Source organism: Pecten maximus, chromosome 10 (genome assembly GCF_902652985.1).
Source record: "Pecten maximus chromosome 10, xPecMax1.1, whole genome shotgun sequence".
Taxonomy (NCBI): Eukaryota; Metazoa; Mollusca; class Bivalvia; order Pectinida; family Pectinidae; genus Pecten; species Pecten maximus.
In genome coordinates this window covers 33,743,287-33,760,110 of record NC_047024.1, presented here as the reverse complement: position 1 = coordinate 33,760,110, position 16,824 = coordinate 33,743,287, and the positions used below count along the sequence as shown (strand labels likewise).

Here is a 16,824-nt window from a genome sequence, read left to right as displayed (position 1 = left end):
AATACACTACTTATAATCAGCCGTACAACACTGAATTCAGAGATTTGTCTGAGACATTCAACACGTAGAGGACTCGAAAGTATGATTCAAATTGCAGTTGCTAATACGTAAGGTCTACTATTTAAGGATTAAACTGTATTTTTGGTGTCTATGATCGATATAGATGCCAGAGCTTTGCAAACAAACGTCATATTGTGCGCTTGCACAAATATGACGTTTGTTTGCAAAGCTCTGGCATCTATATCGACCATAGACACCAAAAAAGACAGTTTAATGCTTATATTTACATTCTCGACATATCTTTTTGTTATTTTTGAAAATTAAAATTGTGTTAGTATAAAAAATGCCAATATTCAGCAACTTTGTCAATGGGGTTCGACAAATAGAACAGCCTATTTTTTTCAAAATTCATTTGTCACGTGCAGATTGGCAAACAAAAAAGTGCATTAAAATAATACGAAAAAAACGCAGTCTGTTCAATTCTTTTTATCATTTGTGTAACAATATTGTATACAATTTCTTTTTAATACTTTTAATTAACATAAAAAACGACGTAGTCCTAAGCTTTTTTTCATAGAGCCATGATTGTTTACGTTAGTTACAAGTACTTCCAGTGGGTGAATTTATGCATGCGCGGCATGGATTGAGATGTCACGTTTTGGGTGTCAATTATGCTCACATAGACTGCAAATCTTTTTACTTGGTTCATATCGTGGCGTTGCCACTAAAATGTAAATATATGCATATAGTTTGTTTATTCTTGCTCGTTATAAGATTATAAAGCGGAGCCGTGTACTCTGATGATATGTTGTACTAACAACATATTTCTAAACGCTGCATATGCTTATCAGTTCACATCCAATGTGTATCTCTTTGAAATGGGGATAGGTTTCCCCCTATTTATTCAGTACGGTTTAATTTGATAAAACGTATTAAGTATATATTATCGTATAAAACACACTCTCCTGCTATATTTTGATAGTTCTGTAGATCTGTATTGATTTTCCTGTCTTCCTTCTACATTTCCAGACATTTAGTCCCTAGCATCACTGACGATTACTAGAAGAACAGAATAGCTTTACTGTGCAAATTTTACATTCATTACTCTTACTTTAACAATAACTATTAATTAAATAATTCATTTTAAAATGTGTTTTCCACGTGTGTGTGTGTGTGTGTGTGTGTGTGTGTGTGTGTTACTGCAGAAATGATCTAGCATACTATTATAAGGAGAATGAGGATTCAAAATGTACTTTATCAAATCATTGTTAATCTATATAGATTTATTTGTGTTACCCTACTCTCTTTGTAATGCCGTATACATTTAGTACCCTATTTTTAAGTAGAATTTTCCAGATCTCATTATAAGGATTTAAATTACCATCATATACTTATTAGTTTTGATTTAAAACATATAAATACTTATTTCAGATTCAAAATTTCCTGCTTCATTTTTGGCAAGGTCTGCCTGAACACTTACTTCCGCTGGTGGAAAACCCAGTGATTATCGATATCATTGCTGTCTGTGACAACATCCTTTACAAGGTACTGTACCATTGTAACTTTATGAGTTGAAAATAATTTTCGTGAATTCGTACTTCTTTGCCGTTTAGCTTTGCTTATGCTTATATCAATATACAATAAAATATACTTAATGTACATTGTATACCAACATAATTGAAAATGGAATCAATTGTGTATGTCTATCGCGTTGTTCTCTTCTTCACATATTATCAAATATATGAATACATTATACAATAAATGTTTTATTCAGTAACAAAGATCTCAACTCGTCAGCTGATTTTCATACTACGCATCATAATTTAGTGGTCTTTTATGTTTGACACGAGCAAATATTATCAAAATTATGGTATGTGTTTTAAATTTGAATCTTTAAGCATAAAACATTTATTTGTAAGTCCTTTGGATTTATTCCATCGCTCCTCTGCTATTCGGTTTTATATTCAAACATTTGTAATTATGAGTTTCTTTCTTTCAAAGGTGTTAACTGAAGTCCTTATCCCTGCTACGATGCAAGAAATGCCAGAAACGTGAGTATATCAAAATCACAAAATACGATATAACGAATCCATAGCTAATATGTTACGAAACGGACATTTAAGTCATACTCAAGGTACTTTTCGTGAAACTAAGTTTTCTTGTCAATGTTACACTGTAACGAATTTGATATATTGAATATTCTATTCGGTCAACACAGCTTCCATCGGATTACTTTTGTAAATTTACAGATTACTGTGTGATTTACGGAACTTCGCCAAACATTGGGAGAACTGGGTGTCCACGTCACTGGAGAATCTCCCTGATCTTCTTTCTGAAAGTAAACTTCCGGTGGCACGGAGGTTCGCCCAATCAATGAAAAGACAAATATCATTTCTTCACCTTGCTCAGGTAGTTTCTAAATGCCTACTCCTAGTGCCAATTACATATCTTATTTTATTATACCTTTTACAATGGGTTTACTTTACAAATATTGAAGTTGAGGTACTATTTATAAGACATCTGAGTGTATCGTAACTTTAATTGTCTGACTCGTTAAGATGAAAAAAGACAGAAGTGGTTGATTTGGGTCGGAGAAATACCAAACATGCATGTATTAACAGCTATCTTTTCAAAATCAAAATTTACAAACTCAGTTTCAAATTTCCTAAATTGATTCATTACCTCTGCAATCAATATAGTATGACTACACAATCAGTAAAAAAATGTTTTTTTATTATTATTATTCAAACAGACAGCCCGCCCGGTACTATATGACGCCCAGGTTGTCAACCAAATGATTTCTGACGTAGAAAGGATAGATCTCAATAGCATCAGTACGCATGCGCTAAATACAAACAGCGACGGCGACATTGATACAGAGCTCAATGCAGAATGTAAGCATGTCGATTAATAGAGAACATTAGTACACTTGATGGTATACAGAGAGAAATCAACCTGAACAAAAACCAGGAAGACTTGTCGTTTATATATAAATTACGCTTCATTTTCTTTTAAAAACATACATTGCCAATGAAATAGATCTATCTGTTCACCAAACATTGTATGATTTTATCATCTTCATTATTGGCATTGCGTTTTCTTTTATGGTTCAGATGTACACGCCGGATCTATTTCTATTAAAATTACAGGTACATATACGTCATGACAAAATTATTGGATCGGCTTAATTATTGTTATTTACAGTTCTTAGAGAGTTTAAGGAATTGTTACGGAAACAGGCGACGGTAGAAGCATGTACGGAATGGCTGGACGGAGTGGTGGAGTTAAAGGTCATAAAGGTTAGTACCTACCTGTCAAATCAATAGGTGTATATCTCCGTTATTATTCCACACTGAAATGGAAAAAAAAAGTAAAATGTAATTATAAGGAATAGTATAACATGAAAATTAGTTTTGCGTTTTAAAGGGTTTAATAAAGCATGCAGAATCGTTTTCAATAAACATAGGTCTTTGTTAGAACTTTGCGATAAAGGCGTGTTTGCATTAATTTAATTGCTGCAAACCTGTCTATTTGACGACATAGGTCATTAATTATTGCTGTTAACGACATTACTGGAATTGACATATTTCTATGTTATATTTATAATATATACATGTCCTAAGTTTCATTCTTTTCTAAATGTTCTGCGCAGAATCTTACTATTTTATAGTTTCGATTTAAAAAAAAAAAAAAAAAAAAAAATTCATTCTTGATGTTTAACTCAATTACAGCCTAGTAAACAAAATGGTCGATCCTTTAAAAAGCGAGCGTCGTCATTCCTGCTGAAGTGGTCATTTTTTGGAGCAAGAGTCATGCACAACCTTACCCTCAATAACGCGACGAGCTTTGGTGAGTTCCTGTTACATTTCTCTTTGTCGACCTTTCCTATCGGTTGTAAAATTAATAGGCAATGCACGTGATACGTCAGAATTCAAACGATTAACCTGTGATGACAATATTCTCCATTACTGATTTTAGGATCATTTCACCTGATTCGGATGCTACTTGACGAGTACGTACTGATGGCCGTGGAGACTCAGTTAGCTATGGAGAAAGACGCAGAGATACAATCCCTACTGGAAAAGCACATGAAAACAGGTAATACGTTATTCCTGAGTTTATTGAGTACTCCCGTCTTTACTAATGACAAATCTAGGAGTCATTTGTTTCTTGTTTCAACAATAACGTGCAAATTTAAAACATTCAAATAAAATGTTATTTACTTTTAAAATATACTAATTAATATCTTAATGTATTGTAGATGATACAGGTGTCCGTCCCAATCTGTCTACTCAGCCAAGCACGTGCTTCCTAGCTACAAGGCGAGATATGACTCCGAGAGGAAACATGAACAACGTGAAAAGGGAGCACTTCCTGGACCCACAGTTCAACGGGAACGGACTCTACATGGGTCTAAATCACGAGAAAGACGCCCAGGCCATGATGTCGAATCACCATCTCAATTCACTTACTGCTATGACGCAGGTAATGTTGAGATACCATAATTATGCGCTGGTGGGCAACTGAAACTGGTACCAGATATGAAAAACACTGCCTGCAACGAATAATGATTCAAATTACATTGTAATAAGTTTTTTGTAAATCGGTATGTAGCTCTTGGTAGAATTAACAAAAACAAATAGATATTCGAAGACAATTGATTGACTTCGTAAGACGCTCATCCAAAAAAAGACCAATTGATATATATCAGAAATATTTCTTCCAACACGTGATCCAAATACAGGTGTAAATTACTTACCATAGAATATATATTGGCTGGGGTAAACCAGGTTCTCAACATAATCGATATGAAACCGATTCCATTGATGTAACTGTTACACAATAAATGCATCGTTGTAAGTTAAAATGTAATGAAGACATTCTTATCATAACTTCTAAAGAAAAACATTACATTGTATTGGATTTTAGGGGAAATCTTAATTCATTGAATTCTTGTCGTTTTGAAAATGTTTTCCTATAGAAAATTTTGAGCTTCAGAATTTCTTTAAAGTAAGAAATTTTATATTCATATATCAAAACGTCTATTTTTGCTTCAGGCTGTACCCGGAAATAACAATCTACAACATACGCCACACAGCCCGTCCCCTATCTCACCCATCGTCGTCAATCCTATAAGGAACACTGTCATCAACTCGAACCTGCCCTATAGCAACAGTAACCAGTCCTTAATGGGCCCCGGATATCCTTATTTAGGTTGGTATCTAAGATTGTCTCCCTTTAATTTCTCTAATCTGTAAACCCAGTTGTCAATGATAGCGTTATCGCTACTATTGCTTGTTTACATCCCATGGCAATTTATGTCAAACTCTAAACAATATCATTAACTTTCTTTTACGAGAATCAATGCCGCTCGTATACCAGTGATACATTGTTACTGGTAGCCATCAGTAGCTGTCTTTAACTGTATCTTACGTTAATATGATGATTTAGGTTCTGGATTATATGTTTAGGAAAGTAGATTTCAGAGATATAAAAGGCGTAGTTTTACATGTAAATTTAAAAGAAAAAGAAAAAATATATAAACACACACACATTCGGGATAGTTGGAATAAGATTTACGAGATTACATACAAATATGCCAACATTATCGGCAGCATTTTAAAAAAGGGATATCAATATCGACTGATTTTAACGTCTTTCATTACAGGTCAACTCTCGGATTATAACGGGACACCTAACTACGCCTTGGGGGGCTATAACAACGCCTACACATCTAGTGCATTCAGGTCTCATATCGCGCACTCACCTTATACCGTCGGTAAAGACCTCGACACCGGATATTCGGCGTTTACAGATCCGGACTTTGGCGCTGATGCATTCTTTAATCCTTCAGGCTATAATGGTATATCTCAATCAAATTATCCTACGTCCAATGTCCACAACCAGGGTAGCAGTGCTTTCAACGTCGTACAGAGTAATCCTACGTTCAACACTCCATATTCAACATCAGGTAAATGTCAAACCATCATGTTCATTATTAAGCAAATATCATACTCTCATATTACCATCAGGTAAATACTATACCCTCACAAACACCATCAGGTAAATATCATACCCTCACAAACACCATCAGGTAAATATCATACCCTCACAAACACCATCAGGTAAATAGCATATCCTCATATATTCACCATCAGGTAAATATCATACCCTCACAAACACCATCAGGTAAATATCATACCCTCACAAACACCATCAGGTAAATACCATACCCTCACAAACACCATCAAGTAAATAGCATACCCTCACAAACACCATCAGGTAAATATCATATCCTCACAAACACCATCAGGTAAATATCATACCCTCACAAACACCATCAGGTAAATATCATACCCTCACAAACACCATCAGGTAAATAGCATATCCTCATATATTCACCATCAGGTAAATACCATACCCTCACAAACACCATCAGGTAAATATCATACCCTCACAAACACCATCAGGTAAATATCATACCTCATATTCATCATCAGGTTAATATCATATCCTCACAAACACCATCAGGTAAATATCATATCCTCACAAACACCATCAGGTAAATATCATACCCTCACAAACACCATCAGGTAAATATCATATCCTCACAAACACCATCCGGTAAATACCATATCCTCACAAACACCATCAGGTAAATACCATATCCTCACAAACACCATCAGGTAAATACCATATCCTCACAAACACCATCAGGTAAATACCATATCCTCACAAACACCATCAGGTAAATATCATATCCCTCACAAACACCATCAGGTAAATATCATACCCTCACAAACACCATCAGGTAAATATCATACCCTCACAAACACCATCAGGTAAATACCATACCCTCACAAACACCATCCGGTAAATATCATACCCTCACAAACACCATCAGGTAAATACCATACCCTCACAAACACCATCAGGTAAATACCATACCCTCACAAACACCATTAGGTAAATACCATACCCTCACAAACACCATCAGGTAAATACCATACCCTCACAAACACCATCCGGTAAATATCATACCCTCACAAACACCATCCGGTAAATACCATACCCTCACAAACACCATCAGGTAAATATCATACCCTCACAAACACCATCAGGTAAATACCATACCCTCACAAACACCATCCGGTAAATATCATACCCTCACAAACACCATCAGGTAAATACCATACCCTCACAAACACCATCCGGTAAATATCATACCCTCACAAACACCATCAGGTAAATACCATACCCTCACAAACACCATCCGGTAAATATCATACCCTCACAAACACCATCAGGTAAATACCATACCCTCACAAACACCATCAGGTAAATATCATACCCTCACAAACACCATCAGGTAAATACCATACCCTCACAAACACCATCAGGTAAATACCATACCCTCACAAACACCATCAGGTAAATACCATACCCTCACAAACACCATCCGGTAAATATCATACCCTCACAAACACCATCAGGTAAATATCATACCCTCACAAACACCATCAGGTAAATACCATACCCTCACAAACACCATCCGGTAAATATCATACCCTCACAAACACCATCAGGTAAATACCATACCCTCATATTCATCATCAGGTTAAATATCATACCCTCATACTCACCATCAGGTTAATACCATATCGGGTACCCTCATCTTGACATCAGATCAATAACATATCCTCATATTCACCATCAGATAATACCCTTCTTTCGTATTCACGCATTCATCAAGTCTCAGCCCCGTATTTACTATCATGTTGAGGATTTCTTACAAGTACTTCCCTCATTAATATCCTTCCCGTACTCACAATCCAGTTAATGTTTGCAAAATATTTATTATTATTCTCTTTATTGCCTCCAAAGATGAAGAGTACAAAGGAATATAGAACATATATACAAAGCATTCAGTACAATTACATAATAAACATTACATATGTACACTTTAAGTTGCTGACAACAGGTGCCCGACGTTTTGTTTTCTGTATCCTATATTTGTTGAGATTCTGGTTTCAATTAAATATCGGTGTATATTTGTTATAAATTAATTAATATTACTTAATGTTTACATTAATGTTCTGTAGATTACTACAATCAGGGTTACCCGCAGCCTTCCAAACCCTTGGTGGAGCACGTGTCTGTGATTCAGCAAAGGAACCCTATCCCGTCCCCTTTTCACAACGACATGAGCGACCCTCTCAACCTACTGGACAAACCCCAACGTCACAAAGACCTTCATCTCTATAGCAACGGAAGTCCTGCTAGCTGTCACAGTCCAAGAAGTAAGAAACTTTACAGACCGTATCACACTATTCCATGAACATATCATATATAAAAAAATATATAAAAAATAGAAGAAAGAAGTTCTTTATGAAAATTTTGAACGTGGAATTTCCTTATCATGCAATGAATTTTTGTAAACCACCATTTGAATTGTGTGGTCAGGTGGCCCTGTGGTAGCACATTTGCCTTTCGCCATCCAATCCTACACGTTTTAATATCTTGTGTCGCAATGGTTGTAAAATAAATGTACATGAAGAGTTTCAGCATTAATACGTTATTTCGGACCCTATCGTCCGCAATGTTATACCATTTATATTTTCATGCCGTTTGTTTCTTGCAGTGCATCACGAGGGTTTGGGTCAGGATATCATAGGAATGGCGGTCAGTGGCATGTTGACAGCAGACCATGACATTTCTCCTAATTTTAATGACCCTGGACCCCTACCGTCAATCAACACAGTATTCATGACGTGACGAAAGTTGAACAAGTAAAAATGGAAGTTAGATCCCTACATGTTGGGGTCCAAAGGAATAATAATGCGACCCGCTCGAAGTATCATGTATACAGAAGAAAGGAACGAGTAGTTCACACTCCTTAGTGTTGTGAAAGGCTTCTAATCGTGAAGACAGACTCCTAGCTGCGCATGAAGGAAACTTTTCAAATCCTGGTCCCCTCCCATGGATACAGTCTGGAAAACCTTTCATATCCCGGTAACGGAGTATAATATACAGGTGAAGGCTCAGAGAAAAAACAAATACTTTCAACAAACATCAAGTGATGGTTTTCCAAACATCAAAGGATGGATAAACCAACTGTGGATCGAAAGTCAAATATTTAGTAATCCAAAGGACGTCGAACTGATGGTGCTTGGGTTTAACCTTTCGTGGTGACAATTTGTTATCGAGATGAGTATTTAAAGACACGTGATCCTGGTGTTTTGTAAATTGTATATTTTCTGTTGTGGATAGTTCAAAGGGAGGCAAATCTGACAAAATATGGATTCGAAACTCGGCAATATGATTTTGTGTGTGTGTTTTCCCAGATTTTTATGATTGTATTACATTAGATAAGGAAGTGATTTGCGTTTTTGAATATATGAGAGACATTTGTGAGATTCCATATTTATAAATGAGAATGTTGCTGATTTAAAAGATTTTAATATATATAATTATGATTTAGTTCTTGCCCATCCTTATTTTTACGTTGCTATCTATAATTGTATACATGTATGAATGAGTTGTCATTTTGTAGACATCTCGGAGCTGGTGCAGATCTGTTTCACTGATATATAGATATATGTCGCTACAATCATAGGCATCTGAATTTGACAGGGAATCACATGATTATGTAAATTACATATAAAGACACGTATCTCACTAAGATTTTACTGACATCCTTAAACATTGTGTCGTATAATGTGGTGACGAATCTTGCCTTAGTCAATAATTATTATACATTTATATAATTCAGATGCCTGTGCTATTATGTATATAAATATACTGTAGATTGTAACATAATGTAAATACATCTTAGATGCTGTGGTCTTGCCATATTTAATCAATACTGATTCAGCAATAGTAAGTGTGTATGTAATATATGCTGCTTACCTATACAAGTACATTACCGGAAATGACGTGTTGTCGCTTAATTTCTTTTACTGTAAATCACAAAGATGTCGTTAGTCAAATATTTTTGAAATTATTTGCAAGTCCAATGTAAGCATTCAAATAATAGGATAATTGCAATTGTTTAGACATGATATGCAAGAGGTCAAAATGAAATGCACTTCTACTGAAGAGGTCAAATTAAAATGAAAATTATATTTTCTTATATTTTCCAAATTGAGATGAAGGAAATTGAACTTTTCGAATGTAGATTAAAGTAAAACCAATATTTAGTTGTTTTTCTTAGGAAAAACAGCTAAATTCGTTTTTGTGTTGGCGGTACAATGTTGAGATTATTGTGACAAATCCCACCTAGCTAATTTGGGGTACGTACCTGTTTTTGATGTTATGTCAAATGCCACTGACTATCTAATTGGAGTAAGCCATCCCGCTGATATAATTATGTATAATGTCACGTTATATGTTTATTTTAAGCTCATATTGATCCTACTGGCCTTCAGTAATAACAATGTCTGTGTGTCCTCTCTACAAGTCCCATGTATTGCTTTGAACAGCAATTGCAATGAAAACCTTATGAATTCTTTAAATCGATATTCACAGTCATATTTATGGCCGTCAAAAGTAAATACAGTGATAATTCATCTAATATGAATTAGTAAAAGTGCTAGAATTTCATAACATTAAATAGGTTGGCAGTAAGTCGCTGCATAATTAGAAATGTAACCAATTAATGGATTTTGTAACGTTTAAGAATCGACGTTCCTAAAAAGAGTAGTTAAACAACAGGTTTTTTTTTATAATAAATTACTGTTGACATTATCTCATGAATCTATCACATGCAATATAGAAAAAAAGAATGCAATTTACCATTAATTTCTGAAATGCAATACAGGAGAATGCTCTTCAGGCAATGTTTAATGTCCCAGGCCGGTGTTGCGCGTAATATTATGTCACTGCAATGCAATCTCTCAAACCGATGACATAAGTATGTAATGGAAACAATAAGGTTGTAGAGGTACCATCAACTAATAATCATAAACACTGAAATAGCGAAAGGAACAGCTGGTTCTATTGTTAGACATTAAATGTTGATATTTTATGAAGATAAAAAAAATCATTGCAAAACTGTTGCTAGCATAAGAAATTAACGCCCTACATAAATACAATATTTTGACAAAAGACATTCCCATTTAGGTGGATTAGCTCTCATGTTTCTAACTTTGAATTTGTATAGAAATGTACCAAGTAATTTTCGCGATCGATCCACCCATTTGTAGTTCAAGATTACGCAAATTGATATCTAAATCATACGCATGGGGGCATTTTTCGCGTAATTAGCGGAATTTTTCCCCTTGAGTAAATTACCACATTTACAGTATTTTGCTATTGATTATTGATGTAAATAAAAGTTCAAACAAACAAATGATTCTCAAACTGAGTTGCCTCTGAGACGAAACATTCCCAATTGAATTGTTCATAAGGAAAACAAACATTCCTAGTTGTTTTATTGCGAATCAATATGTTTAGTCCCTAAGATTTAATAATTATATTTGTGATAGTTAACATTCCTGGTTTAATTTTTGATTTAAACATTTCTCGTTGACTTTCCGATCTACTCTTGTAATGTTAACCCAACTCGTAATGACAAGGAGTTGCGTTAAATTTTAATCTGATCGTGATTTACCTGAGACATAAATCAATATTTCTAGAAAATCCAAACGAAACATCAACTTCAAATTAACTCAAATTAACATTAACCAGCCAAAAAATATGTATTGTTGTAAAGTGTGTGCCCCACAGAAAAGGAAAGTAGATTTTAAGGTGTAATTTTAGAACGGAGTGTTATTTGTTGTCTATAAAACAGGCAGCGAAATCAAATACATAACAGACACGTGGTACATAAACGACTGACTTCGGTTTCTAATAGAAAGAGAAGGGACAAAGGGAATTATTTGATGGATACATGTATGATTATAAATCATATATGGATGTGAGTTGTGATTTTAAGATAACCTTAACTGATCAATGTTTTATAGCTTGTAAAGACAGTTTTTCATGCAGGATGAACATTGATGTTTTTGACTTACCACACTTTAGTTTATTCAGAATGAATGTGTTGTAAATAGATTATAAATAGTATCAAATTAGTACCTGTATGTACATTGAATGTACACCAACATGACGCGGTATGATAATCACCTGAACTTGAATATTGTCATATTGATGAATGATGTGATTTAAATAAAAAAAAAACTCATCAACTACTTATTTGTTTTCGTATGAAATATAACTTAGCACCCCAGGTGGTTTACATGCAGTTTGGTCAACATGTGATTTTCATATACAATCCATTAATATCTCGCTATGATATGAAAATGTATTACAGTTTAACTTTAAAATCAACTGATGATTGGATTAGGGATATTTAACTTCCTGTTAACACAGTGAGGTCAACATTGCGATCACCGATAAGGGACCGGTTTTATAGTGCAATCTCATTGAAATACGTTCCATGTATAAGGCTAACAGCCTTCATCACCCCAACCAAGTCATATTATACTGTCGAGGGGCGAACTGGTCATTAATGCAAGGCGAACGTTACGCAGATAACAGACAGTACTATTTCTACGGATTTTGATTTGACACGGTCAAAGAACAGAACTAATAAGCTTTCTCTGCTAAAAACCCAAAATACTCTATAGCTTTAATTTCGCTCTCTGCACTCTTGTAATGTGTCATGACCAAATTGAAGACACACAACAAGCTATCGACTGGTTTCAGGAAAACTTGACCAATCGCAACGTTAATGCATTTCGTTTGAAGATCACAGAAGGGCGACAACGAAGTTGAAATTCCAAGTCTAATAATTTAACGGTATTGCGATCTCGAGATTCCTTTGATGTATATCAAAGGATCAAACTAGTCCTTTTATTTTATCCATAAGTTGGTGGTGACTTAGCCATCAAATTTGCCTTGGCGTATTCCAGGGGCCAGAGAGCGAAAGTGAACGTAACTCCTCAAGTATGGAGGATGGACGTATTCCAGGGGTCAGAGAACGGAAGTGAACGTAACTCCTCAAGGATGGAGGATGGACGTATTCCAGGGGCCAGAGAGCGGAAGTGAACGTAACTCCTCAAGTATGGAGGATGGACGTATTCCAGGGGTCAGAGAACGGAAGTGAACGTAACTCCTCAAGGATGGAGGATGGACGTATTCCAGGGGCCAGAGAGCGGAAGTGAACGTAACTCCTCAAGTATGGAGGATGGACGTATTCCAGGGACCAGAGAACGGAAGTGAACGTAACTCCTCAAGTATGGAGGATGGACGTATTCCAGGGGCCAGAGAGCGGAAGTGAACGTAACTTCTCAAGTATGGAGGATGGACGTATTCCAGGGGCCAGAAAGCGGAAGTGAACGTAACTCCTCAAGTATGGAGGATGGACGTATTTCAGGGGCCAGAGAGCGGAAGTGAACGTAATTCCTCAAGGATGGAGGATGGACGTATTCCAGGGGCCAGAGAGCGGAAGTAAACGTAACTCCTCAAGTATGGAGGATGGAGGTATTCCAGGGGCCAGAGAACGGAAGTGAACGTAACTCCTCAAGGATGGAGGATGGACGTATTCCAGGGGCCAGAGAGCGGAAGTGAACGTAACTCCTTAAGTATGGAGGATGGACGTATTCCAGGGGCCAGAGAGCGGAAGTGAACGTAACTCCTCAAGGATGGAGGATGGACGTATTCCAGGGGCCAGAGAGCGGAAGTGACCGTAACTCCTCAAGGATGGAGGATGGACGTATTCCAGGGGCCAGAGAGCGGAAGTGAACGTAACTCCTCAAGGATGGAGGATGGACGTATTCCAGGGGCCAGAGAGCGGAAGTGAACGTAATTCCTCAAGGATGGAGGATGGACGTATTCCAGGGGCCAGAGAGCGGAAGTGAACGTAATTCCTCAAGGATGGAGGATGGACGTATTCCAGGGGCCAGAGAGCGGAAGTGAACGTAATTCCTCAAGGATGGAGGATGGACGTATTCAAGGGGCCAAAGAGCGGAAGTGAACGTAACTCCTAAAGTATGGAGGATGGACGTATTCCAGGGACCAGAGAGCGGAAGTGAACGTAACTCCTCGGGTATGGAGGATGGACGTATTCCAGGGGCAAGATAGCGGAAGTGAACGTAACTCCTCGAGTATGGAGGATGGACGTATTCCAGGGACCAGAGAGCGGAAGTGAACGTAACTCCTCAAGGATGTAGGATGGACGTATTCCAGGGGCCAGAGAGCGGAAGTGAACGTAATTCCTCAAGGATGGAGGATGGACGTATTCCAGGGGCCAGAGAGCGGAAGTGAATGTAATTCCTCAAGGATGGAGGATGGACGTATTCCAGGGACCAGAGAGCGGAAGTGAACGTAACTCCTCAAGTATGGAGGATGGACGTATTCCAGGGACCAGAGAGCGGAAGTGAACGTAACTCTTCGAGTATGGAGGATGGGCATATTCCAGGGACCAGTGAGCGGAAGTGAACGTAACTCCTCAAGTATGGAGGATGGACGTATTCCAGGGGCCAGAGAGCGGAAGTGAACGTAACTCCTCAAGTATGGAGGATGGACGTATTCCAGGGGCCAGAGAGCGGAAGTGAACGTAACTCCTCAAGGATGGAGGATGGACGTATTCCAGGGGCCAGAGAGCGGAAGTGAACGTAACTCCTCAAGGATGGAGGATGGACGTATTCCAGGGGCCAGAGAGCGGAAGTAAACGTAACTTCTTAAGGATGGAGGATGGACGTATTCCAGGGACCATAGAGCGGAAGTGAACGTAACTCCTTAAGGATGGAGCATGGACGTATTCCAGGGGCCAGATAGCGGAAGTGAACTTAACTCCTTAAGTATGGAGGATGAAAATACCGACATGCAAACGAAACCGTACTTACTTGTAACTGAAAATGGATAAAACGAGCATAAAATACGAACAAAGTATACATTTTCAAGAGTGACACGAACCATGCAAATCTTGGTCAAATTCTGTTCAAATCTAGGTCGAATTCCGATCAAATCTAGGTCAAGTTCGGATCACTTTCTCAAAATGATAAAAAGATGATGTAACCACCCAGACATATATATATAAAAAAACGTCGAACACATGCTGCTTCACATCACACAGGGAAATAGGTCATTCTTAATGCGAGCATGATGTTGACCATGACAGTTCCCATTGTCTTTAGTTTAAACTGTTTTATTTGTCAATTTCCACATACAAATGATACAAAAAGGAATCAGAAACAAGAGTCCAGAAACTTATATAAATCTGACACCTATATATAAGTTGACGTTACATAGTAGCATAGACATGATAAAACACAACATCGTATGATAATGACAATAGAGCCGTGTATATGTGTGTGCATATCGACATGATATATAAAGGTTTCCAATGCATGTATAATATACAGGTGAAATGACTTTGGGAAGCATCTGTTACCTGTTCTGAAAAGGTTTTAAACATAATCAGCCTCGTCGAAAAAAAATCGACTAATAGAGGGGCACAGTTTGTCCACGTGGGTATACCAATAGTCTGCGAGAATTCTTTTATCAAACTTAAACAAACAAAACAAAACAAAACAAAACAAAAGCAAAAAAAATCTACCATAAATTCAAAATTGAGGTAGTGTGAAGGAAGAAGTAAGGAAGGAAAAAATGTTTGAAAGAGAAAAACAAAAGATCGCAAATCTAGTCACCTCTTACTAATCTCCTACCCGTGAGGCACCTTATGCTGATGACGTGTGCCCACACCCTAAAGGACCAGACTACTACTGCCATAGTTTACAGTCAGTTTGGTCTATGTATATGTAATTTTAATATGAAATGTTGAGGCAGCTATATGTTTTAAGTGTTGATGTTTTAGTCTTATCACCGGTGGAAAGTCTTAGATATCATAGATAATTTATTACCCGAGGTTTAGCTGAGACACAGGTTAAAGGGACCAACATACCAATTGTTTTCCCACTACTTTAGTGTTAACGTTTTGGAGTATATCATTAAAATTCTTGAATTCAATATGGCAATTATGGTATATAACAAAAGTTTAGGGTCTCATATAACACGTAATCAAAAAATAAAATTGGGTCCTTCAGCTCAAATGTTTTCCAGGGTGGCCATTTTGAAAATGGGTGAACTTCGCAGGAAAAATTCTCAAAAATCTTAAATGTTTACCTGTTAATCATTATGACTTGAACTTTTGGAAAAAAATTCAATCGGACTTACAAAATTTATATCAACATTTCTTATGGATAGTTACCTATCAGGCTACATATCTATTTTGTTACTTCATAACATACTGGCCAATCAGTGGCTGCCAGACCTTTTATCGCTGGCTCAACTTTAGGGGATGATTCAAAAGACTATTTTTTTCAATTGGATTTTTCAATTGGTTGTTCCCTTAAAGACCATAATATCGTGCTATGGCCGACATCATAATCCTATTGGAGAATATAATATTTCCGTGTGCAGTATGAAAACTGGCGGGTTCTATGATCTGGATTAGCATTATGGGCGTTGATTTAATCCTTATTTACATTACGGGTGTTGATTTGATCTGGATAAACATTACATTTAGCGATTTGATCTGGATTAACATTACATGTAGCGATTTGATCTGGATTAACATTACATGTAGCGATTTGATCTGGATTAACATTACATGTAGCGATTTGATCTGGATTAACATTACATGTAGCGATTTGATCTGGATTAACATTACGGGTGTTGATTTGATCTGGATTTACATCTAGGGTGTTGATTTGATCAGGATAAACATTACATGTAGCGATTTGATCTGGATTAACATTTCGGGTGTTGATTTGATCTGGATTTACATCTAGGGTGTTGATTTGATCAGGATAAACATTA

At 36.8% G+C, this 16,824-nt stretch overlaps 1 protein-coding gene across 1 annotated transcript in view; it reads left to right on the top strand.

The window, feature by feature from the left end:
- LOC117336101 (DNA-binding protein RFX6-like) overlaps nt 1–12,188 on the top strand; it is a 52,337-nt gene extending 40,149 nt beyond the window's left edge. The window contains exons 9-20 of the mRNA XM_033896482.1: nt 1,432–1,545; nt 2,002–2,051; nt 2,250–2,409; nt 2,753–2,894; nt 3,205–3,299; nt 3,732–3,849; nt 3,979–4,098; nt 4,262–4,485; nt 5,058–5,214; nt 5,669–5,971; nt 8,103–8,300; nt 8,642–12,188. Coding sequence (XP_033752373.1) covers nt 1,432–1,545; nt 2,002–2,051; nt 2,250–2,409; nt 2,753–2,894; nt 3,205–3,299; nt 3,732–3,849; nt 3,979–4,098; nt 4,262–4,485; nt 5,058–5,214; nt 5,669–5,971; nt 8,103–8,300; nt 8,642–8,775 — 1,815 coding nt within the window. The 3' untranslated portion in view covers nt 8,776–12,188. The remainder of the gene's footprint in view (nt 1–1,431; nt 1,546–2,001; nt 2,052–2,249; nt 2,410–2,752; nt 2,895–3,204; nt 3,300–3,731; nt 3,850–3,978; nt 4,099–4,261; nt 4,486–5,057; nt 5,215–5,668; nt 5,972–8,102; nt 8,301–8,641) is intronic.
- Nucleotides 12,189–16,824: the final 4,636 nt, after the last annotated feature.